Source organism: Hyperolius riggenbachi, chromosome 1 (assembly GCF_040937935.1).
Source record: "Hyperolius riggenbachi isolate aHypRig1 chromosome 1, aHypRig1.pri, whole genome shotgun sequence".
Lineage (NCBI taxonomy): Eukaryota > Metazoa > Chordata > Amphibia > Anura > Hyperoliidae > Hyperolius > Hyperolius riggenbachi.
The window spans coordinates 557,970,681-557,990,317 of NC_090646.1; the positions used below are offsets into that span (position 1 = coordinate 557,970,681).

The 19,637-nt window shown below is 42.6% G+C and overlaps 1 protein-coding gene across 4 annotated transcripts in view; it reads left to right on the forward strand.

Moving 5' to 3' along the window:
- LOC137526270 (uncharacterized) overlaps positions 1-18,337 on the forward strand; it is a 76,690-nt gene extending 58,353 nt beyond the window's left edge. For 3 of the 4 annotated variants that reach the window (XM_068247451.1, XM_068247452.1, XM_068247453.1), the window contains 5 exons: positions 6,031-6,188; positions 8,021-8,063; positions 10,993-11,179; positions 17,154-17,289; positions 17,945-18,337. In XM_068247451.1, coding sequence (XP_068103552.1) covers positions 6,031-6,188; positions 8,021-8,063; positions 10,993-11,179; positions 17,154-17,289; positions 17,945-18,044 — 624 coding nt within the window. In that variant the 3' untranslated portion in view covers positions 18,045-18,337. Of the gene's footprint in view, positions 1-6,030; positions 6,189-8,020; positions 8,064-10,992; positions 11,180-17,153; positions 17,290-17,944 lie in introns of those variants that run through there. The other variant, XM_068247454.1, reaches the window with a different exon arrangement.
- Positions 18,338-19,637: the final 1,300 nt, after the last annotated feature.

A 19,637-nucleotide genomic window follows, 5' to 3' on the forward strand; every position in this document is an offset into this window, starting at 1 on the left:
GTGCTTCTTCTGAGGCTTTTCCCACAGTGGAAAAGCCTCAGAAGAAGCACCGCCGTGCGAAACGGCTGTTAGGCTGCCCGATTTGCACCCTGCACCCGCCGCCACATACCCACGGTAGGACTGTATCATCTGCCTTGAATATGCTGACAAGTATTGTGTATGCACTTCTATGATCACAGTCTGAACAAGCATTAAAGCACAATTCGTTTACTGCAGTGCCGGATGTCTCTCCTTTCTTCCTTAGCATACAAGAGTCACTTATGTACATATCCTGAGCACGCAGTTTACAACCGTGGGTTCACTATCAAGGGGTACCCTGCCGACCAATGCAGAATCAGCCGTGTGTAGTGCCGACCCTCTTTTGAATTTCCCTCTTATATATGCATGATTAATATTCACTGCACTGGCGGGTGCTGATTGGCCGGCGGGACCACGTGATGCGGAGTGTCTCGCTCCGCATCACGTGGACCCGCTGGCCAATCAGCGCCATTCTGGGAGACATTATAGGAATCGAGCCGCCTAACGCGGCTCACTCTACCGTCGGCTCTTGCAGCACCATACGTTGTGTTAGGTGCACGTTATGCGACCTTAACGTAGCACCTAACGCAACGTCTTGGTGTGCAAGTAGCCTTAAAGAAGGTCTGAGCTAAAAAAAACAAAACCTTACCTGGGGCTTCCTCCAGCCCCTGGCAGCCGATCTGTCCCTTGATGCAGCTCTGCTTCCAGCCGGTATCCTTGGGACCCCTCCTGGGCGAGTGCGCCTGGAGTAGCCTGGAGTGTTCTGCGTAGGTGTAGAAGTACTGCGCCTGCACAGGATGCTCCTGGGGACTGGAGCAGACTGTGAGCGGCACGGCTTTGCGCTCGTGCAGGTGCAGAAGACATCAGCAATGGACGGGGCCCCAGGACACCGGCTGGGAACGGAGCTGCAGCGATGTACAGATAGGCTCCCAGGAGCTGGAGGAAGCCCCAGGTAAGTAGAACTTTTTTTTTATTTGGCTCGGATGTGTCCTTTAAGATGTCAGAATTTGCTCGTGCCCTTTAGACTGTAGTCATAATGGGGTTAAAAAAAGTTGCTGAACCTCAAAATATCTCCATCTCAACAATGTGTAATGTTGCATGGAACTATTTGTTTGTGAATTCACACTTGCTGAATCATTCCAGAATAATTTTCACGTTTTGCTGGATAATTTGTAGGTCACTAACAGTACAACACCTCCACATAAACTACATATCCCATCTCAGAAAAACATGGATTGTTAAAACCACCGGCATTTCAGCTAATGTCCACATGGTGGCATTTGTCACCAGGAAGTCACAACGTTTTAACTGTTGTTAGATTCCTGGAAGAATTGCATTAGGACTTTGTGGTTCCTTGCTACAGAAGTTTATATTTTATGATGTCTTAAAATACAGTATATGAAACCAGCCACAAAACTTCATGTCAGTTTTATTTTTACTTCCTGCCCTAAGGTGAATTACTAGACCACAAAAAGTCACCTTTACATGCTTACATTTAAAAGCGCTGCCTGTTGAATGGGGCAGAAGATGTACATGATAATAGTATATCCATAAATGTACTGATAGTCTACTATTTACAGTATCTCCTTTTACCATTAGCAGAATATCAGTAACTTTACCATTATTCTACTATCACTTACCCTAATGTAACTTTCACTATATCCCTCTCCTACCTACCCCTAACAGTAACCCCATGGTGATCTCGGCTATTCTGTCTCTCCCCATCCAAAAAAAACAACTCAGGCACAAGCTAGGAATTGGGCTACATAGTAGCTGTACTCCATTGGAAATAACCTCTGTTCCTGCTGCAAAATGGATTTCAGCTAGTAGCTGTACTCCATAACATATCAACGCCACTACCTCCCCTAAGTTCAACTTTTCTATATCGGACCTCTAGTATCCAAATTACCTTTGCAGCACCACCATAGCCAAAGTTTCCACAGAGGCCTGTGGCGGTGCCCAAATTATCAGGAGTGAGCTAAACCTAAATGAACTGATCAGCATTTACATTGCCAATAGCATACTTTCTGTGAAGTTAACAGAGATTCTGTTTTGAAACATAACAATGCGGAATGGTGTACAGTAAAACATAATGACCTGAAATTACATACGTCACCTAAAGTTACCTTCTAATTTGAAAATAAATATTCATAGTTGTGTTTTATCAAAACATATTACAAAGCCTTGTACAAATGCTAGATGGTTTTCAGCTGAGACGACCTGGTCTGCTGAGAATGTAGCACGTGTATGGCAGCCCCCAGTACATTCGCGAGAGATCCGGACTGCCAGATCATCTCCCTCGAGCGCAAGCTGAGGCCATTTTTCTCCTTGTTACCACTCCTGCTCTGTGCTGCTCTGTGCCTCGCCTTATAGAATCTCTGCAAGCAAGAAGACAGCAATCAACATAGAGAGAATTCTAAAATCAACCGGGCAGGAGCCAGACTGCAATCAAGCAGGGGATTCAAACCAAGTTTCTGACGTCCTGCAACAGATAATAAAATACTACCATAAACTATTTTTATTGACTTTTACATTCTTTGGGTAAATGAGGAAGGGGTGTTTGCTGGGCAGCACAGGGGTGCTTATTTGATTGCCTTTATTTGGGGGGACTGGATAGAAGCATAAAAATCCTAATTCTTATTAAATACACAGCACTTCACTAGGCCACACCAGTGGACATGGTGCTTTGCTAGTAGGGAAAGAATAGGTTGCTTCTCTTTGCTGAGTGACACCACCCTCTGCATATAGACAGACAGGCTTGGAAGGAAATCCCCACATTAGTAGGATGTCCCCAGGGCTGGTTCTAGACTTTTTGCTGCCTGAAGCAGTACATTGTGAGAACCCCTCACACACACACACACACACACACCACCACCAGCCACATGTGCACGCACAGCCGGACTGGAGAGGAAAAACATACCACATTGTGCATTGCAGGCACTGGCACTACACCTACCTCCCTCTGCTTCCTCCAAGATAGCTTCTCTTCTCTGCTGGCCTGCAGCATCTGATCCCCAGAATGCCGGGTATGTGCTGCAGTGACGTCGCATCACTTACCCACTTTCAGCAGATTTGTGATGGGATCACCAGCCACAAGTCCTGCTTCCTCTTTGACTACAGCGACACCTCATGTGACCCGGCAGCACGTAACAGGTCACATGAGGCACCGCTGTAGCCATGGATACTGGACACTGGACATCACATAGCTGGAATGCAGAGAGCAGGTATTGAAGCAGTGCCGCGCATCGGGGGGGGGGGGGAGACGTGAGTGTGAGGAGGGGGACATTTGTGGACACCCTCTAATTGTTTCTGCCCTGAAGCACATGATTAACGTTGCTTTATGGAAGAGCCACCCCTGGATGTCCCTCTGCTTGATAATACCTATGGCTATGGTCAGGGATCGTATTGTGACACTGGTTTTGTTTTCTGCTGTCCTTGCAACTGAACAATATTCATCACTATGCAAAGCTTTCTGGGCTGCGGTAGTTGAGTGAATGTGCTCAGATTGCCACATCACACGAGTGGTGCTTAGTCCTAACCCACCTGATCACACGTGAGCTAAAGCTCACATCGCTTTATGCAGTAAAGCTGTAGTACCCGACTGTGATGTATGGACAGTGTAATGCCACTTACTGCAATCATTTTGGATAAGCCCCAGTGCTTGGATCATACCTGCATGTCCAGCAATCAGTATCAGACATCTGCTAGATGACAGTCTAAAGTGAAATATCAATCAGACAGGTTTCAAAAAGTCCTACGCTATTCTGCTTACTCATCAGTTGTTTTGCTAAACCCATACTCTCTCCTGGTTCACCTCTCCTCACCCAGCACACTTCATGCAAATGCCCAAAATGGTCTCTGCTTTGTGTGGAGAAATATACAGACCAGCAGCTGCCTCCAGTTTCCAGGGTGGAAGCGTAAGCATTTTACGTAAACAGCTTAGTGAAGCAATAAGCTTATGTTTAACCCTCAGCCACTGTACAAGTCACATGCCTCTGTTATCCGGCAAGCAAAACAAATCCTTCTGCCTGTCAGGACTGTGACAATGCCACATGGTCACTTCATATACCACATGTCCTCTAAAAAAAAGAAATTCAAATTTCTAGATAACCTATCAATCACAAGTGCTATTAAACATAAAGTGGAACGTTAACCAAGGATTGAACTTCATCCCAATCAGTAGCTGATACCCCCTTTCCCACGAGAAATCTTAACCTTTTCTCAAATATGATCATCAGGGGGGTCTGTATGGCTGATATTGTGCTGAAACCCCTCCCACAGTGTGATGTCATGACCGTGGCCTTGACAGTGTGCTGTCTGTGAACCTCGTTGCATTGTGGGAAATAACGCCTTTTTGCAACTGCCACGTAAGCAGTAGGGATGGTCGGAAATTTTGATTTCTGACTCCGCAGAAATTCCGATTTCTGCCAATGCCGGTTACCAATTCCAGGGATTTCCGATCAGTTTCTGAGTTCAGATTTGCGATTTCCGAGTAGTGTGGTTTTTTTTTTTGGTCATTTCATTGCATTCTCTGATTGGCCAAATACTTCCAAGTTGACTCTGCATTCTCTGATTGGTCCAATGCTTCCGAGTTCTGTGATCGGGCTAAAATTACCGAATTGCAGTAATGCAGTATTTCCACAGAAATCATATTTCCAAGTTTCGTTTTCCGAGTATCAATCGGAAATTTGGATTTCCAATGGAAATTCGGAAATTTCTATTCCGCAAAATCCGAATGAGCATCCCTAGCAAACAGTATCTCCCTCTGTGCATAGAACTCTCAGTAACAAACATTCCGTACAGATCACCTGGCAGAACTAAAGAGGTCACCACCAGTGATACATTTCAGAATGTAAATCAGGGAGATGAAACATTTTACAAGGGGCTAACGCTGACTAAATAATCTATAAATTAATATAGTAAAAAAAATAAGCTATTTTATTCATTATATTTTCACTACAGTTGGACTTTATATGCAATGCATTGGTAGGCCAAGCTCACATACCTCTCATCCGTTATCATATAGTAGCGTTCAAATAAGAAGTCAGGCCTGTTTAATGCATGGATACCCAGAGACTCTGAGTCACTTCTTGATACTGAAGCAAATACGTCATTATGCCACTAGCTGTGACAGTAAGGCTAGCGACTGTGTTTTTAATGAAACCTAATAATGGCAATAAGGATAAAGAGACAGGAAATCACACTACCAGAGTAACTGCAGTCTGTTCACTTCAGATACTTTGTATTTTCTATTAAAGAAGCGATAACATGCAGCAGCCAATAATAATGGACTTTATTGCAGATTAATGGGTGAATGCGATATCACCGCACTTAGCCTGCTGCTCTTTGCCATGTTAAAACGTAACTTTCTCACCCCTAATTTTTAACATCAATAAAGTGAATAAGGATTAGAACCATAGGTAGCATTGTTTTTAGTTGTTCGGATTACCACTATGTTCCATTTCTCCTGTTCTATCAAATTCCTGACCTTTCTCCTCTTCCCTCATGTTTCTGCCCTTTTCCTGTCCTATTCTCTCATGTTCCTGCCCTTTTGCCCTCTGCTGTCAAATTCCTGAACTCTCTCCATGCCCTCTCTTCCCTCTCCACTTTCCCCCAGCGTCCATCCTCCTCCCTTTTCCCTCTTAGGTTACAGCCACTGGTAGTTGTATTGAAACACTGTCTCTTGCTTATATGTGTTACACCTCTTATTTTGAGTCCTGTATGTTTTATTGTCAAAACCAATTCCGGGCATGACCCCATTTATGCTTGGTGAATTAAACTAACTGATCTGTGTAGATAACCTTTTTATTTTGAATGAGATGCTTGGTTAGAAAGAATGCAGGTCTGGATTTCTCACTTCTCTGGCAGAAAGGACATTCCTGTTCTTAGCAAGTAATTCTGCCATGATAAACATAACATTACCAACTTCTAAATCAAAACAATGGGAGCTCCGCCCCCAAACGTCTAATAATCACAAAGCAAGTATCAGATTTTTCTGACTTCTCTTTGCAGGATGAAGGGAAAAGTCGTCCTCTTGAAGTAACTCGATTAGAAGGCTCAGAAATCGGTGTGGATTCTACACTGGGGAAACCGTTTGTATTTAGATGCGTCCCACAGACTGGAAACCGTATCTTCTACTTCTGCGCAACATCCAACCAGGAGATGAAAAGGTAATTGAATGTCTCAGAGGAAAACAGAAATAGGCAAAACAGAAATACTGTTGTGCTTGGTTTTCATTGCATACTTACAATTTACAAGAGGTGTATATTACATCAGATCATGTGGTAAAGCTGCTATCTTGATCTCCTGGTTGTAATGCCTGTCCTCTGGCTATAAGTATGTTTGAGTCATTCCCTGGAACCAGTATACAGATGAATAGGAAAGTGAGAGGACAAACAGAACATCCTATCTGTATATTTGTTTTTGAAAGCATTATAACCAGAGTATTAACATTACAGCCTAGAAAGTGGTGTTTTTTTTTAAGACAATGGGAGGCAGCATTAGGCCCCTTTCTCACGGGAGGGTGAAGGTGGTGAATTCACAGCCTGTCAGAAGCCTCCCTGCACCAGCTGGGTGCTTGATAGTAGAGCTCGGCACAACCATTTGAAAGGCGGAGCCCATATGGCGTTACATCTGAGCGCGGCCGTGAAACCATTAGAACAAAACATTACTGTGGTCGCAGAGACTGCAACTGTGACTGGGCCCCTGCTTCATGATCTAAGAGCTGCCTCCTGCCCTCCCATTGAAGAGCCTGTCTTAACCCCCTCCCCATCTTCAAGTAACCACAAGTGTAATTTGATCTCTCAGCTGCATCAGCACTGAAATTCGGCAGTCTACCTAATATGTAAACATGTAATCTTAACCCTTTCTCTGCTTCCATGAAACCGGGAAATAAACATACTGCAGATGTATTGCTCCGTAAGCTAAAATAAAGAAATGTTTTTCCTTTACAGGTTATTATGCTGTTGCTTATTGTTTAGAGCAGAGAGAAAGTTCTGAGTTCAGGTCTGAAACCTGATTGGTTTCTTCAGTTATAGTCATTTTCGTTATATCTGTCTTGATAAATCAGCTTCCTATGTCCACTGCATACATCCTATCAGATGCATAGTTTAAAAAAAAAAAGGAAATTATTCTACAGAGGGTTGGATGCCCTATTTGAACTGAGTTAAATGTCATCCCTTTTACTGGAGATGGTCAGACAATTCAAATATAATGCAAATTCATATTCAGGTGAACCAGAGTTTGCAGGGGCTGAACCAGAACTTTTCAGACAAATCAGATTCAGGGGGTAATCCCATGATCAACTGTGAGTCTGTCTCAATCAGTGCCTGAATCTGATTAGCACCTGCAAAGTTCCCATGCACCCCCTCCCCCAATTCCAGTGCATGTTGAAACTACATTTCATGGCCAGTTTCAAAATGCAAAGTGGTGGTAGCGTTGGGTGCGGCGGGCGGGCGGAAACAGACCTTCAGGGAAGGTGTTCCCTGTCTGGCATTCAGCCAAGCAGGAAGTGACGTGCGCTTGCGGTCACTTCCCGCTTCAGGGTATGCGGAAGTACACGGTAACGTAGTTCTGCGCTAGCGTTAGATTAGGCACTTCCAGCGCAGCGTACCGCAAAGGGGAAAGTATGAACTTCCCCATAGGGTTGTATTAGGCTGCGGTAGCAGTACGTCAATTAGACCCACCACACCGCCCCAGTGTGAAAGGTCCGTCAATCATACTAGGATTTTCTGTCCATCACTAGACTGTAATGTGCTTTAGTTTTGTACTGGACCGTGCAACATGTAGGTGTAGATGTGCCACTGCTAAATTCCATTTGTGCTGGGAACTACACTGCTCTAGTACCACGCAATTGATCTGGAAGTGCAGTTTACATGTGGGCCCGTCATTTAGAAAGGTTAGTAATCCTATCCAAGAAGTACCACCCAGAACAGTTTTCTATCATTCATATCACCTTCCTCTCTATGTAATTTGTGGCCCTGCACTTTGTTTTGTGTTTCAGATGGCTGGAAGCAATGTATAAGGCTGTGCATCCTTTAAATCAGGTAACAGGCTTACAATATTTACAATTTATTTTAATAAGAACACCATTAATTGTTGATCACAGAACTCTAACATGGTGTCTATGCAGCGATGACTTTCAGGTAGAGGATGACCTTCTCTCACGCTTTGGTACTGCCACCTTCAGGATGGCGATGTCAGTGCAGATGTCAGTTCAGGCCGAAAAAAAACCATGCCACCAATATGAGGGACGATCATTGAGATGATAGTAATCCAAAGTTGATGCAAATGTTATGGTAATTTTATGCACATTTATGCAGTTTGGAAATGAACAAACCAAATGCACTGCTAGGTGGACCCCATTCAGTGACTCCATTATATTTCCCCCATTATAGTACTGCTCATTTTGTCACACATTGCAGTGTTCCATTATAGTGCCACAAGTTATTGCGCTCCTCAATTTATGTCCTCCCCTACCCCCACCCTATCATAGAGCTGGCTTATTACATTGTTCTTAATTACAGTGCTTCTTATTCATATATTTAACTATAATAATTATTTTTTTATTGGCCTGCAGTTCAGCCTTAACTCAGAACTGAAATAAACTAAAAAAAATAAAGGGGCCCATACACTTACACGATTTCCCGCCGATATACAGCAGATTCGATCGCTGTGATCATTGCGCAAACGCTGACCAAACGATCGATTTCTGGCCGAAATCGATCGTTCCTGTCGATCTGTCCGCGTGGAAGATTTTGCTCGATCGCTGCCGGGTCCGGAGTGCGTTGATAGCGGCATTCGAATGTCCAACGACCGAAGCTAGCGGCAATACAGCACCTGTTCCGCCGGCGTGTGTGCCCGCTGTGCCTTCTCCGCGTTGGGCTCCGGCGGGCTCCACTTACTTCCTGTCCCATAGGAAGGGGAAACCTCTGGACCCTAAAGAGGCTTCACTTGTACTCCGTTCAGTCTCATATCAAAAGTCCACCGACAATGGTTTGTCGGTGCTGCACACGTGCCACTTCAGGTTCCAGCGGGAAACGCAGAGCACGATCAGGTCTGCTCTACTGCACAGACACGAGATGTAGCCCGAAGTGGTGAGCTGATACTGTGCCTGTGCAAGGCGCACATGGTTTGGGGCTTCCATCGCTGGATCGGGTTGGCTGAGGACTATGGGAGTAGCCTCATTAGGATCCAGAGGCTTCCCCCTCTCAAAGTATCTGTTTTTTACTTTAAAAAAAAAGGTTACGGATTCCCTTTAAAGAGACTCTGTAACAAATTGTTTATCTTTATTTCTTCTATGCTATAAGTTCCTATGCCTTTTCTAATGTGGTCTGGCTTACTGCAGCTTTTCCTAATTGCACAGTAGCTGTGTTATCTCTGTTATATGATCTAATCTTCTCTCTATAGTCGGCACAGTCAGGCTGAGGCAGTCAGACTGGAATGTGCAGGGCTGCTTGTGATTAGCTAGAAGCTGTACACACCCCCTGCAGGCTCTGTGTGACTAACACACTCTGCTTAGCTGAGCCTATTAGAAGCTGGTTAGTTTGTTTGTAAACACTGCCTAAAACTGGCAATTACAAGCCAGGTTTGCAGCAGAGAATGGCAGAAACAGCACAGAGGGGACCAGGAGCACATAATGAATAGAATGGTATGCTTTTTATTGTAAGAATTTCAGAGTACAGATTCTCTTTAAAAGCAATATATAAATACCCCCTTTTTTTTTTTTTACAAAAATATTAAAAAACATTAGGTATTACAAATAAAAATGTTGATTTTGTTTAGAACTGACTGGAATGAATAGTCATGTTGAGCTGAATTGTAAACCTCAAATTCTAATACAGATACCTAAGTAAATGTCATAGAGATGCACAGTGCCTAGTTATTGGTCACCGAGGCATGAGAATTAGCTTTTGTACTGTTAGAAACTTTTAAATGCAACAATGAACCTAAAAACTCTGTTCTGCTAAAAGAAAAAAAAAAAACGAGGAGAGGAAGCTTTAAAAGAAATCTTTTATGTGTAATATTTGATATTTTATATAAAAAAATAGCATTTATTTTTTTAGTACTAAACCTACACATTTCAGAACATTCCAGAACATTAGTTGTTTGGTTAAAATTTTCACGCGATTGTCATCCAATACCGCAAAATCTGTCGTTTATCAGACCTTTCAAATGACTTTTGTTGAGAACACACACCAGGCTTTAGAGGAGTACGCTAGATGGCTAGGGATAATGATTCTGCTAGGGATAAAGTTCTGCCCCAGAAAACTCCTGTTTGACAAAGATGTTTAAAAGCTGTAAATTAGAAATCCTATTACTCTTGAAATTCCAGGCCAATGACAACTCATGGAATTTTCCTTAAATTGGGATAAAACTCCGACATAACAATCAATAAAAAGGTGTTTTCCTACTTTTTATTACCCATACAGTTATCATATTTGCTTTTGTGCACAAGTAATATTGTCAGTTTACAAATACCCAAACTTCATTTTATCTGATCTGAAAGCTGCCATTGCACTTTATTGCATAGCTGCTGTATTTATATATTAAAATCTATCTAGAGATCACTAGCTCTTTCTGCTTCTCAGCTCAGTACAGCTCAATTTCGGCAGTTTGCTAATGTTTACCACATGTATCTGACGAAGGAATGTAAACAAAAGATAATGTTACCACCTCTTCAATTGCGATCAGACATTTTCCACTGAAGCAAGCTTTTCACTGAAGAACAAAGTGCTATGTTAAACTGTTTGAATGCTGTTCTGCTACAATTTTTTTTTGTGGTAGTAGATTTTTGCTGTAAATAATCTTTTTAGAACAAAGAGGAAATGCTGAGTTGCATACCACTTAAAGGATTCTTTGATATTCCAGATGTTTTGTAGGCACCATGTGAAGCATCATGTTATGTAATGTGGTGTATTTGTCCTGGCTGTTTTATGCCATTCCTGAACTGTGCAATGTTTTGTGTATTTGCAGAATCATGTGTGGGTTGATGTGACCATGCATAATATCAGCCTTCCCCCATTAGCTATAAAGAGCCCAGAGTGCTTGGGCCTCCTCAACCAGCTGGACAGGAACAAGGAAATCTGGATCCAGCATTACTGCATCCTGAAAGATGGCTGCCTGTACTTCTATGCCAGCATCCGATCAAACACGGCTCTTGGTAAGTTTTATGTGTAACTGTAAGGAAGTAACTTTACAGCCACACACAGCGTGTATCATCCTAAATCACACAACCGCCTATTAGTTATAAAAATATACAATTAGTGGTTAGGAATATTCTGCAATTGCGATTTTTACAATAGAATTGTACAAAAAACTGCTCAGAGTGTGGCAAAAATCGATGTAAACCAATTCTATGGACAATTGGAACAGAAAATTTAATCAATCTCAATGTAGGATTTTACAATTGTATTTGACGAGAAAAAAGCCCTAATTGACCTGCTTATGGGAACAATCGATAATTACCTTACTTTCGATTGTAAAAATGGCGTCGAAAGATCGCATCTGATGGAAAAATGTTGCTGTTAATGGGCACCTTTAAACTGACTCTTTCATTCTCTCATACATATTGAGGAAAACCTACATGTGGAGAGCAAGATGTTTTCTTTAGGGTATGCACACATATGATGTAACTGTCACCCAAAACAACTTTACGTATTTGCTTTAGCAGGAAGTTCATCCACAGTCAGTGTATAGATGAGTTGTTCAGCTCGGTGATGAGCAGCCTTTCTGTTGTATTGAAGGAAAGAGTTGAGGGGGGTGGGAAAGGAGCTGGCGAACTACAATGTCCTTATTCGGAGAGCCAGCTAATGCCGTGCACAGCAGTTCAGCACCATTACCAGGGCCGAATTTACCATAAGGCACTGTAGCACGTGCCTAAAGGCGGGCTCACTCCCCTCCCCGAGCGCCTCCCTCTCTCCTTCCCTATGTAGAGTCCTGATGAGAGTGTAAATGGGAGGTTACTCACCCTGCTCTCTTCATTCCACCGACAAGATCTCCCTTCAGTCAGGGGTACCTCTAGCTACTTAATACGGTTGTTCCTCTAGCTACCTAATACTTGGGGGCACCTCTAGCTACTTAATACTGAGGATACTTCTGGCAACCTAATACTAAGGGGCACCTGTACCTACCTGTGACAGGAAAGGGAAGTAAGGGAGAAGTGACACCTGGGCCAGCCAGCACACTTGCGGTGCAGTTTGGTAGGGATTTGTAGGTGCATGGAGGGAGAAGTCTGCCAGCCCAGGACATCTGTGCCTATAGGCTCCTGTGATTTAAGTCCGGGACTAACCATTACGCATTAAGAGTGGAGAGAGTCACAGAGTTGCATTCCACGCCACGCTTCATGTGACTCCGATGCTTCCTCCTTTCGGATTGGAAGGAGGAAACATCGGAGCCACATGCATTCCATGATTCTCTCCTCTAGTAAATGCTGCGCTTGGCATTATCCGGATTTAAACAACAACACTAAGATTTGTGTGATGCGTTTTATGAGGCTTCATATGACCCTGGGCCACGGTGCTGCAACAGGGTCATATGCATAGGCCCGCCCCCCAGGTTAGTGACCTACTCCCTGCTGGGTAGGAAGTTCATCCCTGGGATTCCCATCTGCGCCTTGCCCTACCGTCCTCCCATCGTGCACACTGCCTGCATCGCCCATTGACTTGCATTACTGCATAATCCGTGCAATAGGCATGGATCATGCGGTAATGTACTGCAGTCTTTTTAATACTTCCAGAATGCCGCGTCACAATGCGTGAAGTGTGCAAGTCTCCATAGACCTGCATGGGCCTTGGGGCAGGGGAAGAATACCTTGTTGCAATGCAGTGTGCTAGGCAAGGAGCCTAAAAATAATGTGGGGAGAAAGGTCCTTTACAACTCTAAAGGTGGCCAAACATTGTCAGATGGCCACCTGATAGTTCCCTCTCTGATAAGAAAGGGATCTATTATCTGCCACACACTTCAGACTGAATTCTAGTACATTTCAGCCCATTAACTTCTACAGAACCAGAAGGTTGGTCTTGTATACACATAGGAACACTATATTACAAGAGAGTACACATCACATCTTGGAAGAAATGACATAGAGCAGTTATGTGACCACCTGTGTGCATTACAGAATGGTTTATTCTTTCAGTAGTTCCATGTGTATACTAGATAATGTATTGGTTAAACTCGCTATAGCAGTAAGGACGAGCCTGACTCATCCTTAACAAAATAGCTAAAATCGGTAAGGACGAGTCAGGCTCGTCCAGCTGTTACAGTTACTCACCTGTAGTGTCGCTGGCGTGCGGAATCCCTCACCGACACCTCGTGGCTTCCCTGTGCGTGGATTCCCGTCTTCTTAGCTGCAATTCCCAGCGGTGATCTCCTCTTCTTCTTCCTCCATCTGCTTCCTGTTCCTCAGCGATCACATCCCCCGACGTGTCCCTCTGGTGACGCTGCATGCCGCCCCCTTAGGTCGGAAGCAGGCAGCGTCATCAATTCAGGCAGCAGATTCACATTTTTTTGTATTGAATCCAATACAAACATCTGTATTGGATTCAATATAAAAAATTCTAAGTGTAAAAAAGAAAAAAAAAAGCTATGGACTTTTTTAATATGCTTTTTTTTAATATTGTACGCTTGCTTGCGGGCAGCTTTCAAGACCGCAACTTGCAAGCGGTCCACAAAAATGTTGCCAGGAAATGTAACGCTGGGGAGGTTAAGGACACCACCTTTCACATAGGAAACCAAGGTTCAAATCCTAAGTGGAACCAGTACCTTACCAGTACATAACTCTTTATACAAGACTACCCAATGCTTCAAATGCCTACCAAGTGACTTACTGAGTTCACACTAAGTTGCTTCACTTTCTGGCCATAGTCCTACAGGAGTAGTGCTGTACAAATGTTATTCTTTCATCTCACAGTAAGTAAAATGCCTCAGTCAAATTCCGCAGAATGATGATTTTTGGTTTAGAGATATGAAGTATGTATAAATGTCACAATGGTAAGGCAGGTAGGCACAGTGATTGCTGACATTAGGATAGGTAGCATGAAACCGCATGAGAATATTCAATGTACATTGGACAGAGGCCCAGAACAAAGAAGATAAATATTTATTTAGTTCAGTTGCATCAGTGGTGCTCCGCCATTGCACAGATCTGTCAAACGATTCACAAGAATTAATAACACACAGCTCCAGATGGCCCGTGGCTAACACGGCTTACACTGACAGCCTGCTAGACATTTCAGTTTTGCATTATAAATACAGTGCATGCATTTTTCTGTGTTCTGTGATGTTGTGCTTATTTACATATTATGCATGTTTTACAGTAAAAAGAACTAATACTGTATTTTCTAAAATGTAGACCGTTTTCAATATGCAGTTATTGTTTTCATACATTTTACTGTATCTAATGTAAACTGTCCCTCAAGCTTTTTTTAAAGGACAACTGGAACGAGAAGAATATGGAGGATGCTATATATATTTCCTTTTACACTATACCAGTTGCCTGGCAGACCTGCTGATCCATTTGGCTGCAGTAGTGTCTGAATCACAAACCAGAAACAAGCATGCAGCTAATCTTGTCAGATCTGACAATGTCAGAAACACCTGATCTGCTGCATGCTTTTTCAGGGTCTATGGCTAAAAGTATTAAAGGCAGAGGATCCGCAGGATAGCCAGGCAACTGGTATTGCTTAAAAAGAAATATGACAGCTTCCATATTCCTCTTGCTTCAGTTGTCCTTTAAGTGACAGTGAAATGAAAAATTGAATGGTAACCTAATGCTGGAAACATAGCTAAGTAAGAACAACATATATATTTATCCTTTTACACAGTTTTCTTCTTGGACCATATTTCCCTAAATTCTCTTCCTGACCACACTAAGTTACAAGTCTGAGGTGGCTCTCAGGACAAAAACAAATCCAAATTTAAGGTCACCGGATTTAAACATGGTTCATAATGTTTCAATAAAGAGGGTCAGGTGATACGTAGAAGAAGGGTGGGGTTAGCAATCAGGAAAAGGGTTTATATTAAAGTGGACCTTGCACAGGACAGAAGGAAAACATAGAGAAGTGCACCCTGTGTGTATTTAGAGAGTTTAGCCCATCTAATCCCCTTTTCTGTGACTAATCACCAGTGTAACTTGATCTCTCAACTGTGTCAGCTGGCTGCCTCAGCAGAGCTGCTTATTTGAAAACGCAGGATGTTAACCCTATGTCTGCTTCCATTAAACCAGGAAGTAGACATACTGCCGATCTATTGCAGGATTTGTATCAGCTGTAAAAAAAAATATTTTTGTTTTTTTTAAAGGTAATTATGCTGTTGCTTATCCTTTAGAGCAGAGAGGAAGTCCTGAGTTCAGTTGTTAGATGATAGGAAGGGGGTTTTCATTACAGATGGGCATCAGGAAAGGGGGGTGGGGAACTTCTGTCAGGAAAGGTTTAATTTAGACAGGAGGATAAGGTTTGGTGTTCATTAGTTTGGAAATTTGGAAGAGTCAAGAAGGGGTTTTGTACTAAATAGGATGTATACAGCAGGCAGGACAAATAATAATAATTAAAAAAAACAGAGAAAAATAGCATGTTAGCCTTGATACAATACCAAACTACTGTGACACCACTGGAGCCATTTCTCCTCATTTCGGGCCTGTTCAGACTATCTGCGTATGAAGAATGCGTTTAAAATCAAAGAAACGCAAGTTGAAAAACGCATGCGTTTTTCTTGCGTTCTAATGCGTATTCTATTGCGTTTTGCACACACACGTGACCCAGGGGAAAAAAAAAATTATGGGAACCGCAGAGGAAAACGGACGCTAAAAACGCAATAGTACGCGTTTTTGATACGCGTCTATAGACTTTCATTGCGTCCGTTTCTATGCGTAACGCACAGAACTGCGTGCAGCAATGCGGATGAGAAACGTATGCGTCTCATACGCATACATGTGAACTAGCCCATTCAAAAGCATTAGGAGCCGTTCCTATGTGTTTTTGGTACCCAGACAGGTTCCCTGAAAACGTCCAGGAACGCGCATAGTCTGAACAGGCCCTAACTGTCACCAGTCACTGCAAATAGAAGAAAACCCTCCTGTGAAAGCACATCCGACAAATTCCTCACAGGAGTTCTGTCTCCTCCTAACACTGACCACCTTCTGTTATATAAATGTATTTGGTTTAGTACTAAAATAGATTTGAAAAAAATATATTTTTTTCAATCAGGAAGACATTATACCCTCAATAAAAATGTGAGAATTGTTTGGCACTGCATCCTCCTATTTTTATTGTTAAGGTGGCCACTAACATATTTCTAGCGAAAAATCATTCGAGCGATGAGAAATTCTGATCGGAAGTAAAATCTTGAAATACATCGATCACTACACCATCAACGAACCAATCTTTGCTTCCTATCTATCACAACCAACAAGAAAATCCAAATTTTGGTTCGACGAAAATTCATTCGGCCGACTTTTTTTTTCACTCGTTTATAATTGATTGTGTCCACCAACTGAGATTATTTACAACCAATCCGATCAAAATTTCTGATCGCTCGAACAATTTTTCACTAGATTTTGGACCGTTAGTGGCCACCTTCAGGCTTTGTAAAAACAAGAAAATCCTGGTTCATAGCAAACATTGAGGGCTAGTCATCAATCACCAGGTCCAGGGACTTTGCTCTGGTAATGTTAGAAATTTGTTAACTGCAACAGTAAAACAGCATGCTCTTCTGCTCACAAATCATTGTCAGGAGGAGGTGCAGATGAACCACCAGAAAGTAAAAACATTCTTTTGTCATATGTTTTTATTTCTATGAATAAAATCCAATAATTTATCTATACACATTCGGTGTAACCCTTTTATTTGCTTATTTGCTCTCTGCTAATTTAACCACTTTACCCCCACGCGTACGAATTTCTCCGTCCCTTTTTCCATCCTTTCACTCCCAGGGACGGAGAAATCCGTACTTTCTCAGCCTCCTAGTACTTCCTGCAAGCGTCCGGAAGGACGCTTGCAGGTCGCATTAAACAAAAAGTTACTGTTGCCATCTTGCGGCCAAATAGTAAAACTACACCCTAAAGCATTTTTTACATACAAATAAATTAGTTTTACACTAAAAATTAACTCCTTTAACGTTGACACTTTCTGTAATTGTAGGTGGCATCTACTTACAAGGATACACTGTTTATGAACAGACACACAACTCCAGACGCTGCATCATCGAGCTCAGGCCGCCGTCTGAAGAATTCAAAACCTTCTATCTGAGCGCAGGAAGTGCAGCTGAGAACAAACGGTATGTTCACCATGCGAATAGAGAGTATCCGCTCCATAAATAAAACAGCAGTGTGATTAGGCTGCTATGGAAGCAGCCAGAGGTGTAAAGATCTGAAGAGCAACCCATGCAACTGCAGTGGGGACCAGGGCAGCTAGGGGCCCCCTCAGCTGCATACCCAGAGGTCCATCCTCTAAATCAGTTACTCTTGTGGCCACACTTGTTATGGGTGAGAGGGCCATGTACGCCACACTAGTCTACTATCAAGCTGCATACATAATTAATACATAAATAATGCATCATGTGTAGGAGCCTGCATCAACTTGAAATTATTTGCATCTCATTGGCCATCCCTAGTGGGAGGGAGTTTCAGAGGAGGGGAGGAACATAAAAAAATCCTGTATGCAAGAATTAAAAGACAGGATAAGAGGGGATGAGAGGAAAATATTGTTTGCACAGCAGAGATTGTGGGTAGGATGGTATCTGGTAAGTGCAGATACATAAGGTGGAGCAAAGCCGTGAAGGGCTTTGTGGGTGAGAGTTAGGATCTTGAAGTTTATCCCTTATATATAAGCTTGGAGGTCATTGTGTTAGTGGTCTTACTTCTTGTAAATTGCATTTACTTTAACATCTGAATAAAAGTACATTAAATATGTGGTATTTTTTTCTTTTCCAGGTGGATCACAGCTCTGAAGATCTCAATAAACAAATGGCTCCCTCTACACCAAGCTATCCAGGATTTTATGAGCCGGCCACTGGAGGAGACCAGGATGTGATCCCTTCAAGCTGTTGTCTGCTACAACAGTTCATTAGGACTAAAACAGAACTGCAACTACTACGGAATGTGGAATCTTTCCATTCGGAGGCTTTATCATCAGTCCTGCTGGGGAGAGACCCATGTAACTGTATTATCTGCAGTTATCACTGCGGTGTAATGTTCATCCACAAGGTGAAAGAGAGGAATCCAGAATTGGAGGAGGAATTCTGCTATGCAGCATACATCAACACTTTTGTATATTTCAAAACACTTGTCTTAAACTTTAGCTGAAATAAACTAATTTTACATTCATACATTTGTGTCTTAAGTTGTCTCCTGCTTCATGGTCAGTGGCATATCTACAAGGGTGCAGGTATTGCATGTGTCATGGATGCCTCTTATGGGGGCGCTGCACCATAGTATCCCCCTGGTGTTCTCGAAACAGATCTTAGTTTTTATCTGGGGGACATTCTGCTGCCTAGTTACGTAAAGCTGCCCAACTGTTATTTGGGGGTTATTTACAGACCATGCTATTGCCAAAGTTCAGATTTACAAGCCATGCTTCACGTCAACTTGGACACAACCAATTCCACAAAACAAGTGCACCTTTAAAACCACTTCAGCCTAACTGGACGAATATAAACGTCCAGTGTAGTTGTGGAGGGTGCACCACCAGTTTGTTACTAAATGAGGCACATTTGGTATCATTTTAACCAGAACGAGTTGCGGAATATGTTTTGGTGTGTTCTAAAGCTTGGACCAATGTCACATAAGAAATAGATAGGGACAAACTCAATCGCACATAAAAATGAATTATGATCAAACTTGAGAAAGTATTAGTAGAACTACACAAGACATATGTGGTAACATTTTAACCTGACAAATAGTTGAATAGATTTTAAGGTGTTTTAGAGTTGAATTAAAAGCAATAACATTTTCATATATTCTATACCAAAATCAAGACTTGTAAAATGAAAACAAAGTGACAGAATTTAAAAGAAAATAACTGTATTGTTACCTTAGGAACTTGGCTTTTTAAATATGTATGCCAATAGGGTATATTACTGTTATTTTTGCAAATAAGGTCTTTTAATCATCGACAATGTACAATGAGAAAGCAAAAAGCACAAAACAGAAAAAAAAACTTAATTTCAAAATACAATGTTGTCAACATACTGTACATTGTGCTAGGACCATAATATAAATCCTGTAATAACCATGATGGATAGAGATGTCGGTGAACGGTTCGGGAACCGTTTACCGGTGAACCCCTCACCCTGTACTACTTCTGGGTCGCTATGACCCAGAGTAGTACGGCTGCGCTGGGCCGGCGGTGCGCGTCCTTGATCGCGCGCCTGTTGCCAGGCACCTTCTGCGCATGTGCGTGATGTCATGAGTGACATCACGCTCATGCACAGAGAGTACCCGGCAACAGACGTGCGATCGAAGACTCACACCGCCGGCCCAGCGCAGCCGTACTACTCTGGGTCATAGCGACCCAGAAGTAGTAGCGGCCCATAGAGATTCGCTGGCAAACAGTTCGCCAGCATCTCTAATGATGGATAAGCAAATAAAATTTGTGGGTTTAACATATAGTTAGCACTGTTTATTG